This window comes from Oncorhynchus mykiss, chromosome 17 (genome assembly GCF_057628025.1).
Source record: "Oncorhynchus mykiss isolate SJ-2025 chromosome 17, ASM5762802v1, whole genome shotgun sequence".
Lineage (NCBI taxonomy): Eukaryota > Metazoa > Chordata > Actinopteri > Salmoniformes > Salmonidae > Oncorhynchus > Oncorhynchus mykiss.
This window is the reverse complement of record NC_143038.1, coordinates 8,672,749-8,689,397: the sequence shown is the minus strand read 5'-3', so window position 1 is coordinate 8,689,397 and position 16,649 is coordinate 8,672,749. Positions and strand designations below refer to the sequence as shown.

The window sequence follows — 16,649 nt, the reverse complement described above, 5'->3', positions numbered from 1 at the left end:
GAAAGGGGGAGGAGTGGCCATATATGTAAAATATAACTCACGGTGTCATAAGAAAAAATGCAACCCCCTCCCCAACATTAAAAATATTTTCACATGACCCTCCTCTTTTACTGTGAAATACATTTAACACCCTCCCCCCCTCATAGTATGAACTAAAAATAATGTTTTTGACCACAAGTAACAATAACTGTAGTGACCCAATGTTCATAAATGTTGAAATTGAATTTGCCCCTTCAGAATACTTTTGTAGCTCAGTTGATGCCAAGCAGGGCTACTTGGACTGACCCCATTTTGGTTGACTGAGAAGTCTCAAATATACACTACCAGTCAAAAGTATGGACACACCTACTCATTCTAGGGTTTTTCTTTATTTTTACTATTTTTTACATTGTAGAATAATATTGAATACATCAAAATTATGAAATAACACATCACATAGTAACCAAAATAGTGTTAAACAAATCTAAATATATTTTATAATTTAGATTCAAAGTAGCCACCCTTTGCCTTGATGACAGCTTTGCACAGTCTTGGCATTCTCTCAACCAGCTTCACCAGGAATGCTTTTCCAACAGTCTTGAAGGAGTTCCCACATATGCTGAGCACTTGTTAGCTGCTTTTCCTTCATGCTGCGGTCCAACTCATCCCAAACCATCTCAACTGGGTAGAGATCAGGTGATTGTGGAGGCCAGGTCATCTGACGCAGCACTCAATTCGACCATGAAGGCTTGATTCACTCAGTTTCCTATGAACAGTTGATGTTGAAATGTGTCTGTTACTTGAACTCTGTGAATCATTTATTTGGGCTGCAATCTGAGGTGCAGTTATTATAATGAACTTAACCTCTCCAGCAGAGGTAACTCTGGGTCTTCCTTTCATGTGGCAGTCCTCATGAAAGCCAGTTTCATCATAGCACTTCATGGTTTTTGTGACTGCACTTGAAGAAACTTTCAAAGTTATTGAAGTTTTCCAGATTGACTGACCTTCTTGTCTTAAAGTAATAAAGGACTATCGTTTGTTTCTCTTTGTTTATTTGAGCTGTTCTTGCCATAATATGGACTTGGTCTTTTACCAAATAGAGCTATCAAGTGTATACCCACCCTACCTTGTCACAACACAACTGATTGGCTGAAACGCATTGAGAAGGAAAGAAATTCCACAAATTAACTTTTAACAAGGCACACCTGTTAATTGAAATGCATTCCACGTGACTACCGCATGAAGCTGGTTGAGAGAATGCCAAGTGTGTGCAAAGCTGTCATCAAGGCAAAGGGTGGCTACTTTGAAGAATCTCAAATATATTTTGTTTTGTTTAACACTTTTTTGGTTAATACATGATTCCATATGTGTCTCTCTTGTTGTGATGTGTGTTTTGTCCTATATTTATATTGTATTTAAAAAAATATATAATAATAATCCCAGGCCCCCGTCTCCGCATGAGGCCTTTTGCCTTTTGGTAGGCCGTCATTGTAAATAAGAATTTGTTCTTAACTGACTTGCCTAGTTACCTTAAAGGTCCAATGTAAGACCACTCTGATTACCTTAAAGGTCCAATGTAAGACCACTGATTACCTTAAAGGTCCAATGTAAGACCACTCTGATTACCTTAAAGGTCCAATGTAAGACCACTCTGATTATCTTAAAGGTCCAATGTAAGACCACTCTGATTACCTTAAAGGTCCAATGTAAGACCACTCTGATTATCTTAAAGGTCCAATGTAAGACCACTCTGATTACCTTAAAGGTCCAATGTAAGACCACTCTGATTACCTTAAAGGTCCAATGTAAGACCACTCTGATTACCTTAAAGGTCCAATGTAAGACCACTCTGATTATCTTAAAGGTCCAATGCAGCTGTTTTTATAACAATATCAAATCCTTTCTGATAGCAATTATGTACCTTACTATGATTGTTTTCTATTAAAATGGTAAAAAATTATGCTAGGACTGTCTGGGAGTGGCCTGAGTGGGAGAGGAAAACTGAAAACTACCTGTTATTGGTAGAGAGGTTTGGAACTCTTATTGGTCTATTAACTCATTTACCACTTGGGGATGTCACCAGCCATGCCAAAACTCCATCCCCCCAAAACAGGCAGACATTTCAGGCTGTCTTTTAAAACAGCTCTTACACTGAAGGGGCATTATTATAATTTCCACAACTGCAGAGTAGTACTCCAACCATTTAGTGTGGAAATATATATAAAACATTTAAATCACGTTTTTGACTGCACTGAATCTTTAAAGCAGAAAAGGAGGGTGATCTGCACATCCTACACTTGAGAATACCAGTTTGGGCAAAAAAATAAAATCAGGTGGCAATGCTTTCAGTAGGAGAGAAAGTTATGGTTATTTACAGTTTTGAGGTGAGTGAATATATTAACCAGAAAATGGCAGTCTTGGAAGTGTCTAACTTTTTAACAATTATAATACTATAGGGGCACAAGGCGAGACCCAGATGCAGACACTGGAGGCAGATGGTTTGAGTCTTGATATTTATTTAACAAATCCAAAAGGGGTTGGGGTTATTTTATTAACAATCCATAAGGGGTTGGCAAGAGAATAGTCATGGACAGGCAAAAGGTCAAAACCAGTTCAGAGTCTAGGAGGTACAGTGTGGCAGGCAGGCTCCGGGTCAGGGCAGGCAGAATGGTCAGGTAGAGAGTCCAGAAAACAGGCAAGGGTCAAAAGCCGGGAGGATTAGCAAAAGAGAATAGAAGCAGGAGTACGGAAAACCGCTGGTTGACTTGAAAAACATACAAGACGAACTGGCACAGAGAGACAGGAAACACAGGGATATATTCACCAGGGAAAATAAGCGACACCCGGGGGGGGTGGATACAATCACAAGACAAGTGAAACAGATCAGGGTGTGACAAATACAACAAACAGACGTTATACAAGACAAGCCTACAGTTGCATTGATTGACATATTCTCATGAAACCTCTCTCTCAGCAATGAGCAACAGCCTCAAGACACAGACATACTGTATTTCCGTGCTTTCAAACACACACACAGAAAGAGAGAGATAATTAATTGGTGTTTATTAATTAAGTACATTTTTTTCTTCGAGAGGAAAAATCCCTTTCGGAAAATTTGCAATCTGCCTTACTGTACTTCCCCTTACTGCACTTTCGGTTTCAATTCAGGCATTCTAGCCTACACACCGAACCGCAATGGCGTTGCTACATGAAGAACTTCTTACAGATATAGGAAAATGTCTCACATGTTCAATATGCTTTGACATTTTCACTGATCCGGTGACTTTAACTTGTGGCCACAGTTATTGTATGAAATGTTTAGAGGATTATCTACTTGGAAAAACGAAGACGAGGAAGGATTGTCCCGGTTGCAGAGGAAAAATTCGAACAGGTTTTAAACTGAATAAAAATGTTCTACTTTGTAACATCGTGAATGTTCATTACGAACATAAACGTTTTGTATCCACTGAAAATTTTACAAAAGGACATGAAATGGAAGTGGTAAGTTAAAACGTTTTTATGAACACAGTATGCTTATTGACTCCTGTCACGATCAACGTCGCTACATAATAACACGGAATTTTAAATAGGAATACATCAGTTTGGAGGATTCACTTTTATATATTTTTTACCATAAACAAGTGCACAACTATAAATAACTTTATAGTAGTTATCAATTAGTAGAAATAGTTTAATTGTATTATATAATATTACATTATATAATTGTTAGGACTTCAAAGAGGATAAAGCTGAAGAATGTGTGGCCTCACACTCACAACAGACTGATATCAACAGACCATCTGAGCTGGGAAGTACTATTCAACAGCAACAGGTAAACTTTCCAGATACAGTATTTACAGTAGGCTACAACTTCCTCCTTAGTTGGTTTTCTTTTTTAAAGATCATATTTTTTAAAGATCATATTTTTTAAAGTTAATTTTCATGCTCCGGTGTTGTGTTATCTTGTCATATAGATGGAGGCCCCTGTTGTTATAAATGACACAAGCTCAGAAGTGACAGATGACAGATGTCCAGATGTCCCAGCCTCCCATGATGGTCGGGTTCAGGAGTTGCCTATCTCCCCTCCTTCAAATGACAGACACCGGGCTGAAGGTAGACTGTAGGATTTGTCCTATTCTTGAGTCTCATTTGAATATTACTCCTTAGAATGTACTGAATACTGTAAATATAATGTGCTGTTTTCACCAATCAACCACTAGATGGGGTAGCCTATATACAGTATAGCCATTCGAAGACATCTGTTGAATTAGAGTACATCAGATACCAGTGGATTAAAGTACTTGAATAAAAATACTTTAAAGTACTACTTAAGTAGTTTTGGGGGGTATCTGTACTTAACTTTTAATATTCTGGACAACTTTTACTTTTACTTCACTACATTCCTAAATAAAATAATGTAATTTTTACTCCATACATTTTCCCTGACACCCAAAAGTACTGGTTATCTTTTGAATGCTTAGCAGGACAGGAAAATGGTACAATTCACACACTTATCAATAAAACAATCCAGGTCATCCCTACTGCCTCTGATCTGGTGGACTCACTAAACACAAATGCTTTGTTTGTAAATGACGTTGGAATGTGCCCTTGGCTATCCGTAATTTAAAAAACAAGAAGATTGTGCTGTCTAGTTGGCTTAATATAAAGAATTTGACATGATTTATACTTTTACTTTTGATACTTAAGTATATTTTAGCAATTACTATTAATTTAGATACTTAAGTATATTTGAAACCAAATACTTTTAGACTTTTACTCCAGCATTATTTTACTGGGCGACTTTCCCTTTTACTTCAGTCATTTTCTATTATAAAGGAACACTCCACCCAAAAACAATATTTTGGTATTTGCAAAATGCATCATACAGGGAGGATTTTGGTATTTTGAAAGTTACATATCTTGAAAACTTGATTGCTGACAAGCAAACATTTTGGGACTTTGTCAACAAAGAACTAATGAAACAAATAGTTTTTGATGGGATTCTTTTTTAATGGTATTTTTACTTTTACTGAAGTATGACAATTAGGTCATTTTTTCCATCATGGTCAGATACAGTAGGCTGATAAACTTGACTGTGTTCATCTAATGACTTCAATCTCACATTTTGTCCATGTCTGTCAGCAGGCTTTGCCCCTCCACCCCATCCTCTGCCTGGGGTCAGCTTCTCCTGGCTCACCTTCAACCCAGCCCTAGGCCACAGGAGCCTGACCTTCATACCCAAAGAGCACAGAGTGGTGACCAAGAGGACGTCCTCCGCATGCCATGACGGCCGCTTTGACATCAGCCAGTGGATGGCGGAGCAGGAGTTCAGCGAAGGCTGCCACTATTGGGATGTAGATACGTCGGCGAGCGTGGGCTGGGCTGTCGGGGTTTCCTACCCCAGCATCGGCCGCAGAGATCAGCTGGGTCGCACAGCCAACTCCTGGTGCCTGGAGTGGAGCAGGAACAAGCTCTGCTACTGGCACGATAACATAGAGGAGTTTATCAAACATGGCTGCCCCAGTATCGTTAGACTGGCTCTGGATGTGACGAATGGGACCTTGTCATTTTATAGCCTGTCTGACAGTCAGACTCTGCTGCATTGTGTGGAGGAGGGATTCACAGAGCCAGTGAGGCCAGTGTTCTGGCTGTTTGGGCTGAAGCTAAACAATGCTCTGTCCTTTCCTCCTTGCGTGTCATAAGGATATGTGAGGATGGGGACAACATAAAGAGTTGTCTGTTTACGAGTGAGATAAATAAAATAACATATTTAGTAATTAATATATTTAGCACAATATTCCTATTAGAGGTCAAAATAAAATGACAATCACCCATATTTTTAATGTTACTTTTTTATTTCACCCAAAGAGTGTATGGAGTTTTGCGTTGTTGTAGTAGCTGTACAATATTTGTCTCCTCGCTCGCCTCGTTGGAGGCGGGTCGTAATTTCATGTTCAGGCTAGCTTGCGCGGTCGTAACACTCAAGTTTGTGTGCAGACGAATGACTAATAATATAAATGTCAACCTCAGCAGCTACGCTTTATGTCTGAGAGGTTTAACTCTTTCAAAGGACCCGTTTGGTAATATCATTCAGTGCAGGGCATTTACTACAGTTAGGTTTATGTTGGTGAAGCTCAACTGGGAAAATGCAAACGTAAACCAGGCCACATAGCGGAACGCTGGCTGTATTAAACCACACGAGAACATAAATGATTTCATGAAAGCATTTGCAGATTTGGTCTTCAGCAGTGGTGAAGATGCGGAAAGACGTCAGAATATTACTGGTGGGAGAGCGTAAGTGGATTTGTTTTGGTCTACTCCGTAGTTCTGTTTTACTGTCAAGCTCGAACCTGCATGCATGACAGCCAGCTGGAAGAGCGAGTAATGCTGATGAAAGGACTCTGAGGAATAACGTTTTATAGCTAACGTTACACTACCACATACACACACCATGATGTTAACTACACACTACTCAGCTAGTAGTGTCATAACATGGCTATCTAGCTAGTATCCTTAACAATTTGATGTTTAGACCCAAGTGACATTGGCTATTTACCATCTGCTGTGAGGTTGACAAACTGCCTGTCCACATTACTTGTTTGTCATATCAATGCATGGTTTGCCTTTATCTAAGCAATCTAGAATCAGCTTCCTATTTCGCAAACAAAGCCTCCTTCACTCATGCTGCCAAACATACCCTCATAAAACGGACTATCCTACCGATCCTTGACTTCGGCGATGTCATTTACAAAATAGCCTCCAACACTCTACTCAGCAAATTGGATACAGTCTATCACAGTGCCATCTGTTTTGTCACCAAAGCCCCATATACTACCCACCACTACGACCTGTATGCTCTCGTTGGCTGGCCCTCTACATATTCATCGCCAAACCCACTGGTTCCAGGTCATCTATAAGTCTTTGCTAGGTAAAGCCCCACTTATCTCAGCTCAATGGTCACCATAGCAACACCCACCCGTAGCACGCGCTCCAGCAGGTATATTGCACGGGTCATCCCCAAAGCCAACACTTCCTTTGACCGCCTTTCCTTCCAATTCTCTGCTGCCAATGATTGGAACAAATTGCAAAAATCACTGATGCTGGATGGAGTCTTATATCTCCCTCTCTAACTTTAAGCATCAGCTGTCAGAGCAGTTTACCAATCACTGTACCTGTACACAACCAATCTGTAAAGAGCACACACTACTACCTCATCCCCATATTATTTATCTTCTTGCTCTATTGTACCCCTGTATCTCTACTTGCACATCATCATCTGCACATCTATCACTCCAGTGTTAATGCTAAATTGTAATTATTTCACCTCTATGGCCTATTTCTTGCCTTACCTCCCTACTCTTCTACATTTGCACACACTGTACATAGATTGTTCTACTGTGTTATTGACTGTACGTTTGTTTATGTGTAACTCTGTTGTTTTTGTCGCACTGCTTTGCTTTATCTTGGCCGGGTCGCAGTTGTAAATGAGAACTTGTTCTCAACTGGCCTATCTGTTAAATAAAGGTGAAATAAAAATTAAGTTTGCCTTAGCTAAATGTCAGCTTTAGTTGATGTGTTCAAAACATTCACTCTCTCACCTAGGTAGCACCTGTCCACTTTAAATATACTTTTGGCCATGAAGTGTATGTGGACACCACTTCAAATTAGTGGATTTGGCCATTTCAGCCACATCCTTTGCTGACAGGTGAATAAGATCAAGCACACAGCCATGCAATCGAGGCCGCCGAGGGCTGAAGCGCGTAAAAATCGACTGTCCTCAGTTGCAACACTCACTACCAAGTCCCAAACTGCCTCTGGAAGCAACGTCAGCACAATAACTGTTTGTCGGGAGCTTCATGAAATGGGTTTCCATGGCCAAGCAGCCAAGCCTAAGATCACCATGCGCAATGCCAAGCGTCGACTGGAGTGGTGTAAAGCTTACCGCTTATGGACTCTGGAGCAGTGGAAACGCGTTCTCTGGAGTGATAAATCACGCTTCACCATCTGGCAGTCCGAAGGTCGAACCTGGGTTTGGCAGATGCCAGGAGAACGCTACCTGCCCGAATGCATAGTGCCAACTGTAAAGTTTTGTTGGGGAGGAATAATGATCTGGGGCTGTTTTTATGGTTCGGGCTAGACCCCTTACTTCCAGTGAAGGGAAATCTTAACGCTACAGCATAAAATTGCATTCTAGACCAGGCCTGGGCAATTATTTTCCATGGAGGGCCACATTAGAATATATTTTTGCCATTGCATGCCAGAATCATATTACAGGATTATACATCATGTGTATGACTGTGTTTACAGATATCTACTGTAAACACAGTAAATCTACTGTAAATCACATCCAGACATGCTACTTAACTTTTTTAACCACATTCATGTTCTCCTTTTGGTAGGTATTTTCATTATTAAACATGCAATGAACTACACAGAGGGAAAAGTACACTGTGCATTCAGCACCACGGACAGAACTCTTGTTAACGGGTATGCACAAAAACACAAGAAATTGAGAGCTCAACATTGCATTTAAACTACTCAATCAGTGTGAGGGGTGAAGTCTCTGATGGGCATTGACTAGAGCAGTGAAGTCGGATATAGTTTCTGACGTTGCTTTGCGCAGGATCGCAGAGAGAGTCAGTAAGAGATGATCTGTGCCTTGACTTGTTATATTTCATCACTGAAAATGTCTGTTCACATGCATAGGTTGACCCAAACAGTACAAACATCTTCTGAGCATGACTCCTAATCTTTGGAAAGTTTTGTTAAGCGAGATGCATAGAACCTCATCAGTGACATTGTTTTGAATACTTCTCCAATCATTGCATCAGACTGAAGATCGGTAAACTCAAGTTGCAGGTCAGTGGGAGCGTTATCCACATTGAAGGTGAAAGGAGAGGAAACCAACAGCATGTCATTTTCCAACTCTTTGAAATCCTCAAAATGACGAGAACTCACCTTTCAAAGCACGTAGCAGCGATGTATACTTCTCTATCTGATAGGGAACAGACTATTAGTGTTGGAAGGTGTGTGAGATTGTTGGCTTCTACTTGGCGGGTCAGGAGGATTCATTTTCCCTTGAAGGCTATGACTAGGATGTACATCTAATGTGCAAAAATACCAAAAAACACCCTACATTCATTGTCTACTTTCCTTTTCTTTGAAAAACACATTTTTGCTCAATTTCTAGCTAGCTATTATTTGTAACTGTGACGTGTCAGCCTGTCAGTCACTGTCTGTCCTCTCCACACAATACCCTATAATGACAAAACGAAAACAGGTTTTTACAAATGTTTGCAAATTTATAAAAAATAAAAAACATACCTTATTTACATAACTATTCAGACTCTTTTGCTATGAGACTCGAAATTGAGCTCAGGTGCATCCTATTTCCATTGATTATTCTTGATGTTGCTACAACTTGATTGGAGTCTGCCTGTGTTAAATGCAATTGATTGGACTTGATTTGGAAAGGCACACATCTGTCTATATGAGGTCCCACAGTTGACAGTGCATGTCAGAGCAAAAACCAAGCCATGAGGTCAAAGGAATTGTCCGTAGAGCTCTGAGACAGGATTGTGTTGAGGCACAGATCTGAGGAAAGTTACCAAAACATTTCTGCAGCATTGACTGTCTCCAAGAACACAGTGGCCGCCATCATTCTTAAATGGAAGAAGTTTGGAACCACCAAGACTCTTCCTAGATCTGGCTGCCTGTCCAAACTGAGCAATCGGGGGAGAAGGGCCTTGGTAGGGAAACCTTGGTCAGGGAGGCACCATCCCTACGGTGAAGCACGGTAGTGGAAGCATCATGCTGTGGGGATGGTTTTCAGCAGCAGGGAATGGGAGACTAGTCAGGATCTAGGCGAAAATGACCGGAGCAAAGTACAGAGCGATCCTTGATGAAAACGTGCTCAGGACCTCAGACTGGGACAATGTTTCACCTTCCAACAGGACAACGACCCTAAGCACACAGCCAAGACCACACAGGAGTGGCTTTGGGACAAGTCTCTGAATGTCCTTGAGTGACCCAGCCAGAGTCCGGACTTGAACCCAATCAAATATCTCTGGAGAGACCTGAAAATAGATGTGCAACAACACTCCCCATCCAACCTGACAGAGCTTGAGAGGATCTGCAGAGAAGAATTGGATAAATTCCCGAAATACAAGTGTGCCAAGCTTGTAGCGTCATACCCAAGAAGACTTGAGGCTGTAGTCGCTGCCAAAGGTGCTTCAACATAGTACTGAATAAAGGGTCGGAATATGTAAATGTAATATGTCATTTTTTTATTTGTAATTTAAAAAATGACATATTAAATGTGTAATAAATTTGCAAACATTTATATACCTGTTTTTGCTTTGTCATTATTGGGTATTATTTGTAGATTGGGGGGGGGGTTAAGACATTTTTGTGGAAAAATTCAAGGGGTCTGAATAGTTTCTGAATGCATTGTTTTTGTTTATACAGCGAACCAGGGCTCTATCTTTCACATTTGCCAAATTCAATTATCTTCCCTTCTAAAGCAAAGCCCAATTGTGATTTAGTAAGCTGTCAAGTCGCTCTGTCTGGCCACGAATGGGCTTAGAGCCAATGCTCATGTCTTAGATTTGGGAGGCAACTTGGTGTAGGAGATGAGGGATAGAATATTTCACTGCCGCAGCATCACTATCTCACCGTGTGTGTGAAGCACAGAGACAGACTGCCAATTTGTACAAAGCATAAAGAGGCTTGCCATCTGATGGTAGAAATGTGCAGAGAAACAATGCATGAGAAGGCTGCACTTCTAAAACAGTTACTATACGTACACATAACAATGCAATAGAAAGTGAGGCTGAGCAAATACCCTTTTCTTCTGTCAATTCTAGAATGGAGAAGAGTCTCATTGCCAGGCGTGACACTGAGCCAGTATGACATCCTCTTTGTCTTTTTTTCCAACAGCCAAGGTGGGGAAGACTTCCCTGATCATGTCGCCGGTCAGCGAGGAGTTCCCACAGGTGGTACGTAAAAAAGCTTCCTGGAACCTCTGTGTTTAGTAAATAGATTGAATAATGTCTATTCAGCCTATGAAGCACTTTCCTCAAACTGAGAGTGCTTTGAATTGTATTTGGTAGACTGTTAACTCCCCGTGGGAGATGCACATCTTGATGATCAGCAATAATACTAATAAACAGTTATAATACATGCATTACCTACAGTTGAAGTTGGAAGTGTACTTACACCTTAGCCAAATACATTTAAACCCAGTGACATTTAACCCTAGTAAAAATTCCCTGTTTTAGGTCAGTTAGGATCACCACTTTTATTTTATGTGAAATGTCAGAATAATAGTAGGGATAATGATTTATTTAAACTTTCATCACATTCCCAGTGGGTCAAACTTTTACATACACTCAATTAGTATTTGGTAGTATTGCCTTTAATTGTTTAATAACCTGTTGTGACTAGGGGGTAGTATTTTCATTTTTGGAAAAAAAATGTTCCCCTAGTAAACAGGATATTTTGTCAGTAAAAGATGCTAGAACATGCATATAATTGACAGCTTAGGATAGAAAACACTCTAAAGTTTCCAAAACTGTAAAAATATTGGTTGTGAGTATAACAGAACTGATGTTGCAGGCGAAAGCCTGAGAAAAATCCAATCCGGAGGTGCCCCATGTTTTGAAAGCTCTGCGTTCCAATGAGTCCCTATTGAGCAGTGAATGGGCTATCAACCAGATTACTCTTTCTCTGTATTCCCGTTGGTGTCTACAGCATTGTGAGGTAGTTTTACGCATTTATGTTGAAGAATACCCGTAAGCGGCTACATTGCGCAAGTGGTCACCTGATGCTGCCAGAGAGATTCTCGCGTAAAATACAGATGTAGCCATTACTCCAATCGGTCCTACTGAAAAACAAATTGTCCCGATGGACATATTATCGAATAGATATTTGAAAAACACCTTGAGGATTGATTATAAACAACGTTTGCCATGTTTCTGTCGATATTATGGAGCTAATTTGGAATATTTTTCGCCGTTTTCGTGACTGCAATTTCCGGGCGATTTCTCAGCCAAACGTGAAGAACAAACGGAGCTATTTCGCCTACAAAAATAATATTTTTGGAAAAAAGGAACATTTGCTATCTAACTGGGAGTCTCGTGAGTGAAAACATCCAAAGCTCATCAAAGGTAAATTATTTAATTTGATTGCTTTTCTGATTTCCGTGACCAAGTTACCTGCTGCTAGCTGGACAAAATGCTATGCTAGGCTATCGATAAACTTACACAAATGCTTGTCTAGCTTTGGCTGTAAAGCATATTTTGAAAATCTGAGATGACAGGGTGATTAACAAAAGGCTAAGCTGTGTCTCAATATATTTCATTCGTGATTTTCATAAATAGGAATATTTTCTAGGGATATCTACGTCCGTTGCGTTATGCTAATTAGTGTCAGGCGATGATTACGCTCCCGCATGCGGGATGGGGAGTCACTAGAGGTTTTAACTTGGGTCAAATGTTTTGGGCAGCCTTCCACAAGCTTCCCACAATAAGCTGGGTGAATTTTGTCCCATTCCTCCTGACAGAGCTGGTGTAACTGAGTCAGGTTTGTAGGCCTCCTTGCCCGCACACGCTTTTTCAGTTCTGCCCACAAAGTTTCTATGGGATTGAGGTCAGGGCTTTCTAATGGCTACTCCCAATACCTTGACTTTGTTGTCCTTAAGCCATTTTGCCACAACTTTGGAAGTATGCTTGGGGTCATTGTCCATTTGGAAGACCCATTTGCGACCATGCTTTAACTGCCTGACTGATGTCTTGAGATGTTGCTTCAATATATCCACATCATTTTTCTCCCTCATGATGCCATCTATTTTGTGAAGTGCACCAGTCCCTCCTGCAGCAAAGCACCCCCACAACATGATGCTTCACGGTTGGGATGGTGTTCTTCTGCTTGCAATCCTCCCCCTTTTTCCTCCAAACATAACGATGGTCATTATGGCCAAACAGTTCTATTTTTGCTTCATCAGACCAGAGGACATTTCTCCAAAAAGTATGATGTTTGTCCCCATGTGCAGTTGCAAACCGTAGTCTGTCTTTTTTATGCTGGTTTTGGAGCAGTGGCTTCTTCCTTGCTGAGCAGCCTTTCAGGTTATGTCGATATAGGACTCATTTTACTGTGAATATAGATACTTTTGTACCTGTTTCCTTCAGCATCTTCACAAGGTCCTTTGCTGTTTTTCTGGGATTTTCACACCAAAGTACGTTCATCTCTAGGAGACAGAACGCGTCTCCTTCCTGAGCGGTATGACGGCTGCGTGGTACCACGGTGTTTATACTTGCGTACTATTGTTTGTACAGATGAACGTGGTACCTTCAGGCATTTGGAAATTGATCCCAATGATGAACCAGACTTGTGGTCTACAATTTCTTTTTTTAGGTCTATGCTGATTTCTTTATATTGTCCCATGATGTCAAGGAAAGAGGCACTGAGTTTGAAGGTAGGCCTTGAAATACATCCACAGGTACACCTCCAATTGACTCAAATGATGTCAATTTGCCTATCGGAAGCTTCTAAAACCATGACATAATTTTCTGGAATTTTCCAAGCTGTTTAAAGGCACAGTCAACTTAGTGTATGCAAACTTCTGACCCACTGGAATTGTGATACAGTGAAATAATCTCTCTGTAAACAATTGTTGGAAAAATGACTTGTGTCATGCTTGTCATCCAACTTGCCACAACTATAGTTTGTTGACACATTTCGTGTGGAGTGGTTGAAAAACGAGTTTTAATGACTCCAACCTGAGTGTATGTAAACTTCCGACTTCAACTGTATGTAGAATGTCCGTTTTGAGTATCCCATTGGTGTCTCTTTATGATGGTCATCCTTGGTTGGTTCCTTGTAACAGGTGCCCTACCGGGCTGAAGAGATCACCATACCGGCAGACGTCACCCCAGAGAGAGTTCCTACACACATAGTAGACTACTCAGGTACTGTAACTGTACTAACAGTGTAGCTATATAATGTGTACCTTACCTCTGTTGTACTATGCAAACCATGGATACGCATGTTACTGTACATTCAAGCCACACTGAACTACTACACTAATACTGTCCTGTTGTTCACGCACTGCATGTTTTAACATGCACAGAGGCGGAACAAACAGATGAGCAGTTGTCTTCAGAGATATCAAAGGTAATATTAGAATCAATGTCCAGTATTGTAGAAAGATGTGTGTCGAGGTTTGAGAGTGCTGCCGAGTCCAGATTGTCATGGCTGTCGCTCCCTTTACAGGCCAATGTGATTTGCATAGTGTACGCCGTCAACAACAAGAAGTCCATTGAGAAGGTAAGTTTAGTCATAGTACTTGACATAGCCTAGGCTATTTAATTGTATTTGTGTTTTCTTGAAGTACTGTATGCACATTGTTTTGATATCAGCCAGTTCACACTCAGGTTTGCTTTTTGTATCTTCACCATCTTGTTTCCCTTTAGGTGACCAGCCATTGGATTCCACTTATAAATGACAACACAGACAAGGACAGCAGGTGAGGGATACAGTCAATTGGAGGTGTACCTGTGGATGTATTTCAAAGCCTACCTTCAAACGCAGTGCCTCTTTGCTTGACATTATGGGAAAATCAAAAGAAATCAGCCAGAATCAGACCTCAGAAAAAAATTGTAGACCTCCACAATTTCCAAATGCCTGAAGGTTCAACGTTCATCTGTACAAACAATAGTACGCAAGTATAAACACCATGGTACCACGCAGTCATCATACCGCTCAGGAAGGAGACGCATAATGTCTCCTCGAGATGAACATACTTTGGTCAGAAAAGTACAAAATCAATCCCAGAACAACAGCAAAGGACCTTGTGAAGATGCTGGAGGAAACAGGTACAAATGTATCTATATCCACAGTAAAATTAGTCTTATATCGACATAACCTGAAAGGCAGCTCAGCAAGGAAGAAACCACTGCTCCAAAACCGCCACAAAAAAAGCCAGACTACGATTTGCAACTGCACACGGGGACAAAGATTGTACTTTTTGGAGAAATGTCCTCTGGTCTGATGAAACATAAATATAACTGTTTGGCCATAATGATTATCGTTATGTTTGGAGGAGAAAGGGGGATTCTTGCAAGTAGAAGAACACCATCCCAAACGTGAAGCACGGGGGTGGCAGCATCATGTTGTGGGGGTGCTTTGCTGCAGGAGGGACTGGTGCACTTCACAAAATAGATGGCATCATGAGGTAGGGAAATTATGTGGATATATTGAAGCAACATCTCAAGACATCAGTCAGGAAGTTAAAGCTTGGTCGCAAATGGGTCTTCCAAATGGACAATGACCCCAAGCATGCGTTGTGGCAAAATGGCTTAAGGACAACAAAGTCAAAGTATTGGAGTGGCCATCACAAAGCCCTGACCTCAATCATATAGACAATTTGTGGGCAGAACTGAAAAAGCGTGTGTGAGGCCTACAAACCTGACTCAGTTACACCAGCTCTGTCAGGAGGAATGGGCTAAAAACGCTTGTGGAAGGCTACCCGAAACGTTTGACCCAAGTTAAACAATTAAAGGCAACCGCTACCAAATACTAATTGAGTGTATGTAAACTTCTGACCCACTGGGAATGTGATGAAAGAAATAAAAGCTGAAATAAATAATTCTCTCTACTATTATTCTGACATTTCACATTCATAAAATAAAGTGGTGATCCTAACTGACCTAAGACATGGAATTTTGACTTGGATTAAATGTCAGGAATTGTGAAAAACTGAGTTTAAATGTATTTGGCTAAGGTGTATGTAAACTTCCGACTTCAACTGTACGTTGTTTTCCTTAGGAATGTAGTGAAGTAAAAGTATTAAAAAAAATATACAAATAGTAAAGTACAGATAACCCAAGAAAACGACTTAAGTAATATTTTATTTTATTATATATTAAGTATTTCACACCACTGCACTTATCGCACTGACAGAGGAGTGATACACCTCCAGATGTAGCACAGGGGCTGCACTGAGGATAAATCAATGAACTGTTTAAAGAGTGGCTTGAACAGTTCTAGTATCTATTAAAGATGTATAGCAGGGGTGGTGCTTATATTCTAGCAGTCCTTCTTCTACAGCCTATACAGATTTTAGTGTGCTGCTATACAGCTTACAAAGGTTACATGTTGTAAATCTAAATCTGTAGGGTTTAAAGCTGGTCCCAGCTTGACGTTCTCTACCTCTGTAGCTTTTACCGTCATCATGCAGGGTGACAGTGAGTCCATACAAAGACTATATACACTAAGACTATATGTCGTGCTTGTTTACTGTATATGCACTTTGGTTCCATAGCCTATGTTGGGCATTATTTATGAGTATGACCTTCACCCAGACACGCTTCATGCTATTTTTCTCATGGTGGGAATTCCATGGGTCAATCATGTGCTTAGCGTGACGCACGGGTCAGTTTGGTATTGGTTTCAGTCTAGACTCTTAATGGAGCTATTGCTAAGGGATTTCTATAGCTTGCTCAAGTCGGTATGTGAGTGTACATGCATTTTTCGAGAAATATTAAGCCTAATGGACAGGTTGCGTGTCAATGTGCGTGTGTGTGCTCCTCGTCCAAGAGGTGTACTATGGATACGTTTGATTGTCAATTCAAGGAAACAGACTTGACAATCAAACTGATCCAATCAAACCT

The 16,649-nt window shown here is 40.6% G+C and overlaps 1 protein-coding gene across 2 annotated transcripts; it reads left to right on the top strand.

Moving 5' to 3' along the window:
* The first annotated feature begins 612 nt into the window (after positions 1 to 612).
* LOC110493569 (E3 ubiquitin-protein ligase RNF135) lies at positions 613 to 7,529 on the top strand. 2 transcript variants are annotated; one of them, XM_021567919.3, is made up of 4 exons: positions 613 to 3,480; positions 3,710 to 3,811; positions 3,954 to 4,092; positions 5,125 to 7,529. In XM_021567919.3, the coding sequence occupies exons 1-4, from the start codon at positions 3,175 to 3,177 to the stop codon at positions 5,679 to 5,681; spliced, it is 1,104 nt and encodes a 367-aa protein (XP_021423594.3). In that variant the 5' UTR covers positions 613 to 3,174; the 3' UTR covers positions 5,682 to 7,529. The 2 variants fall into 2 exon arrangements, with proteins under 2 accessions (XP_021423594.3, XP_021423593.3); XM_021567918.3 differs by having other exon boundaries at positions 5,122 to 7,529.
* Positions 7,530 to 16,649: the final 9,120 nt, after the last annotated feature.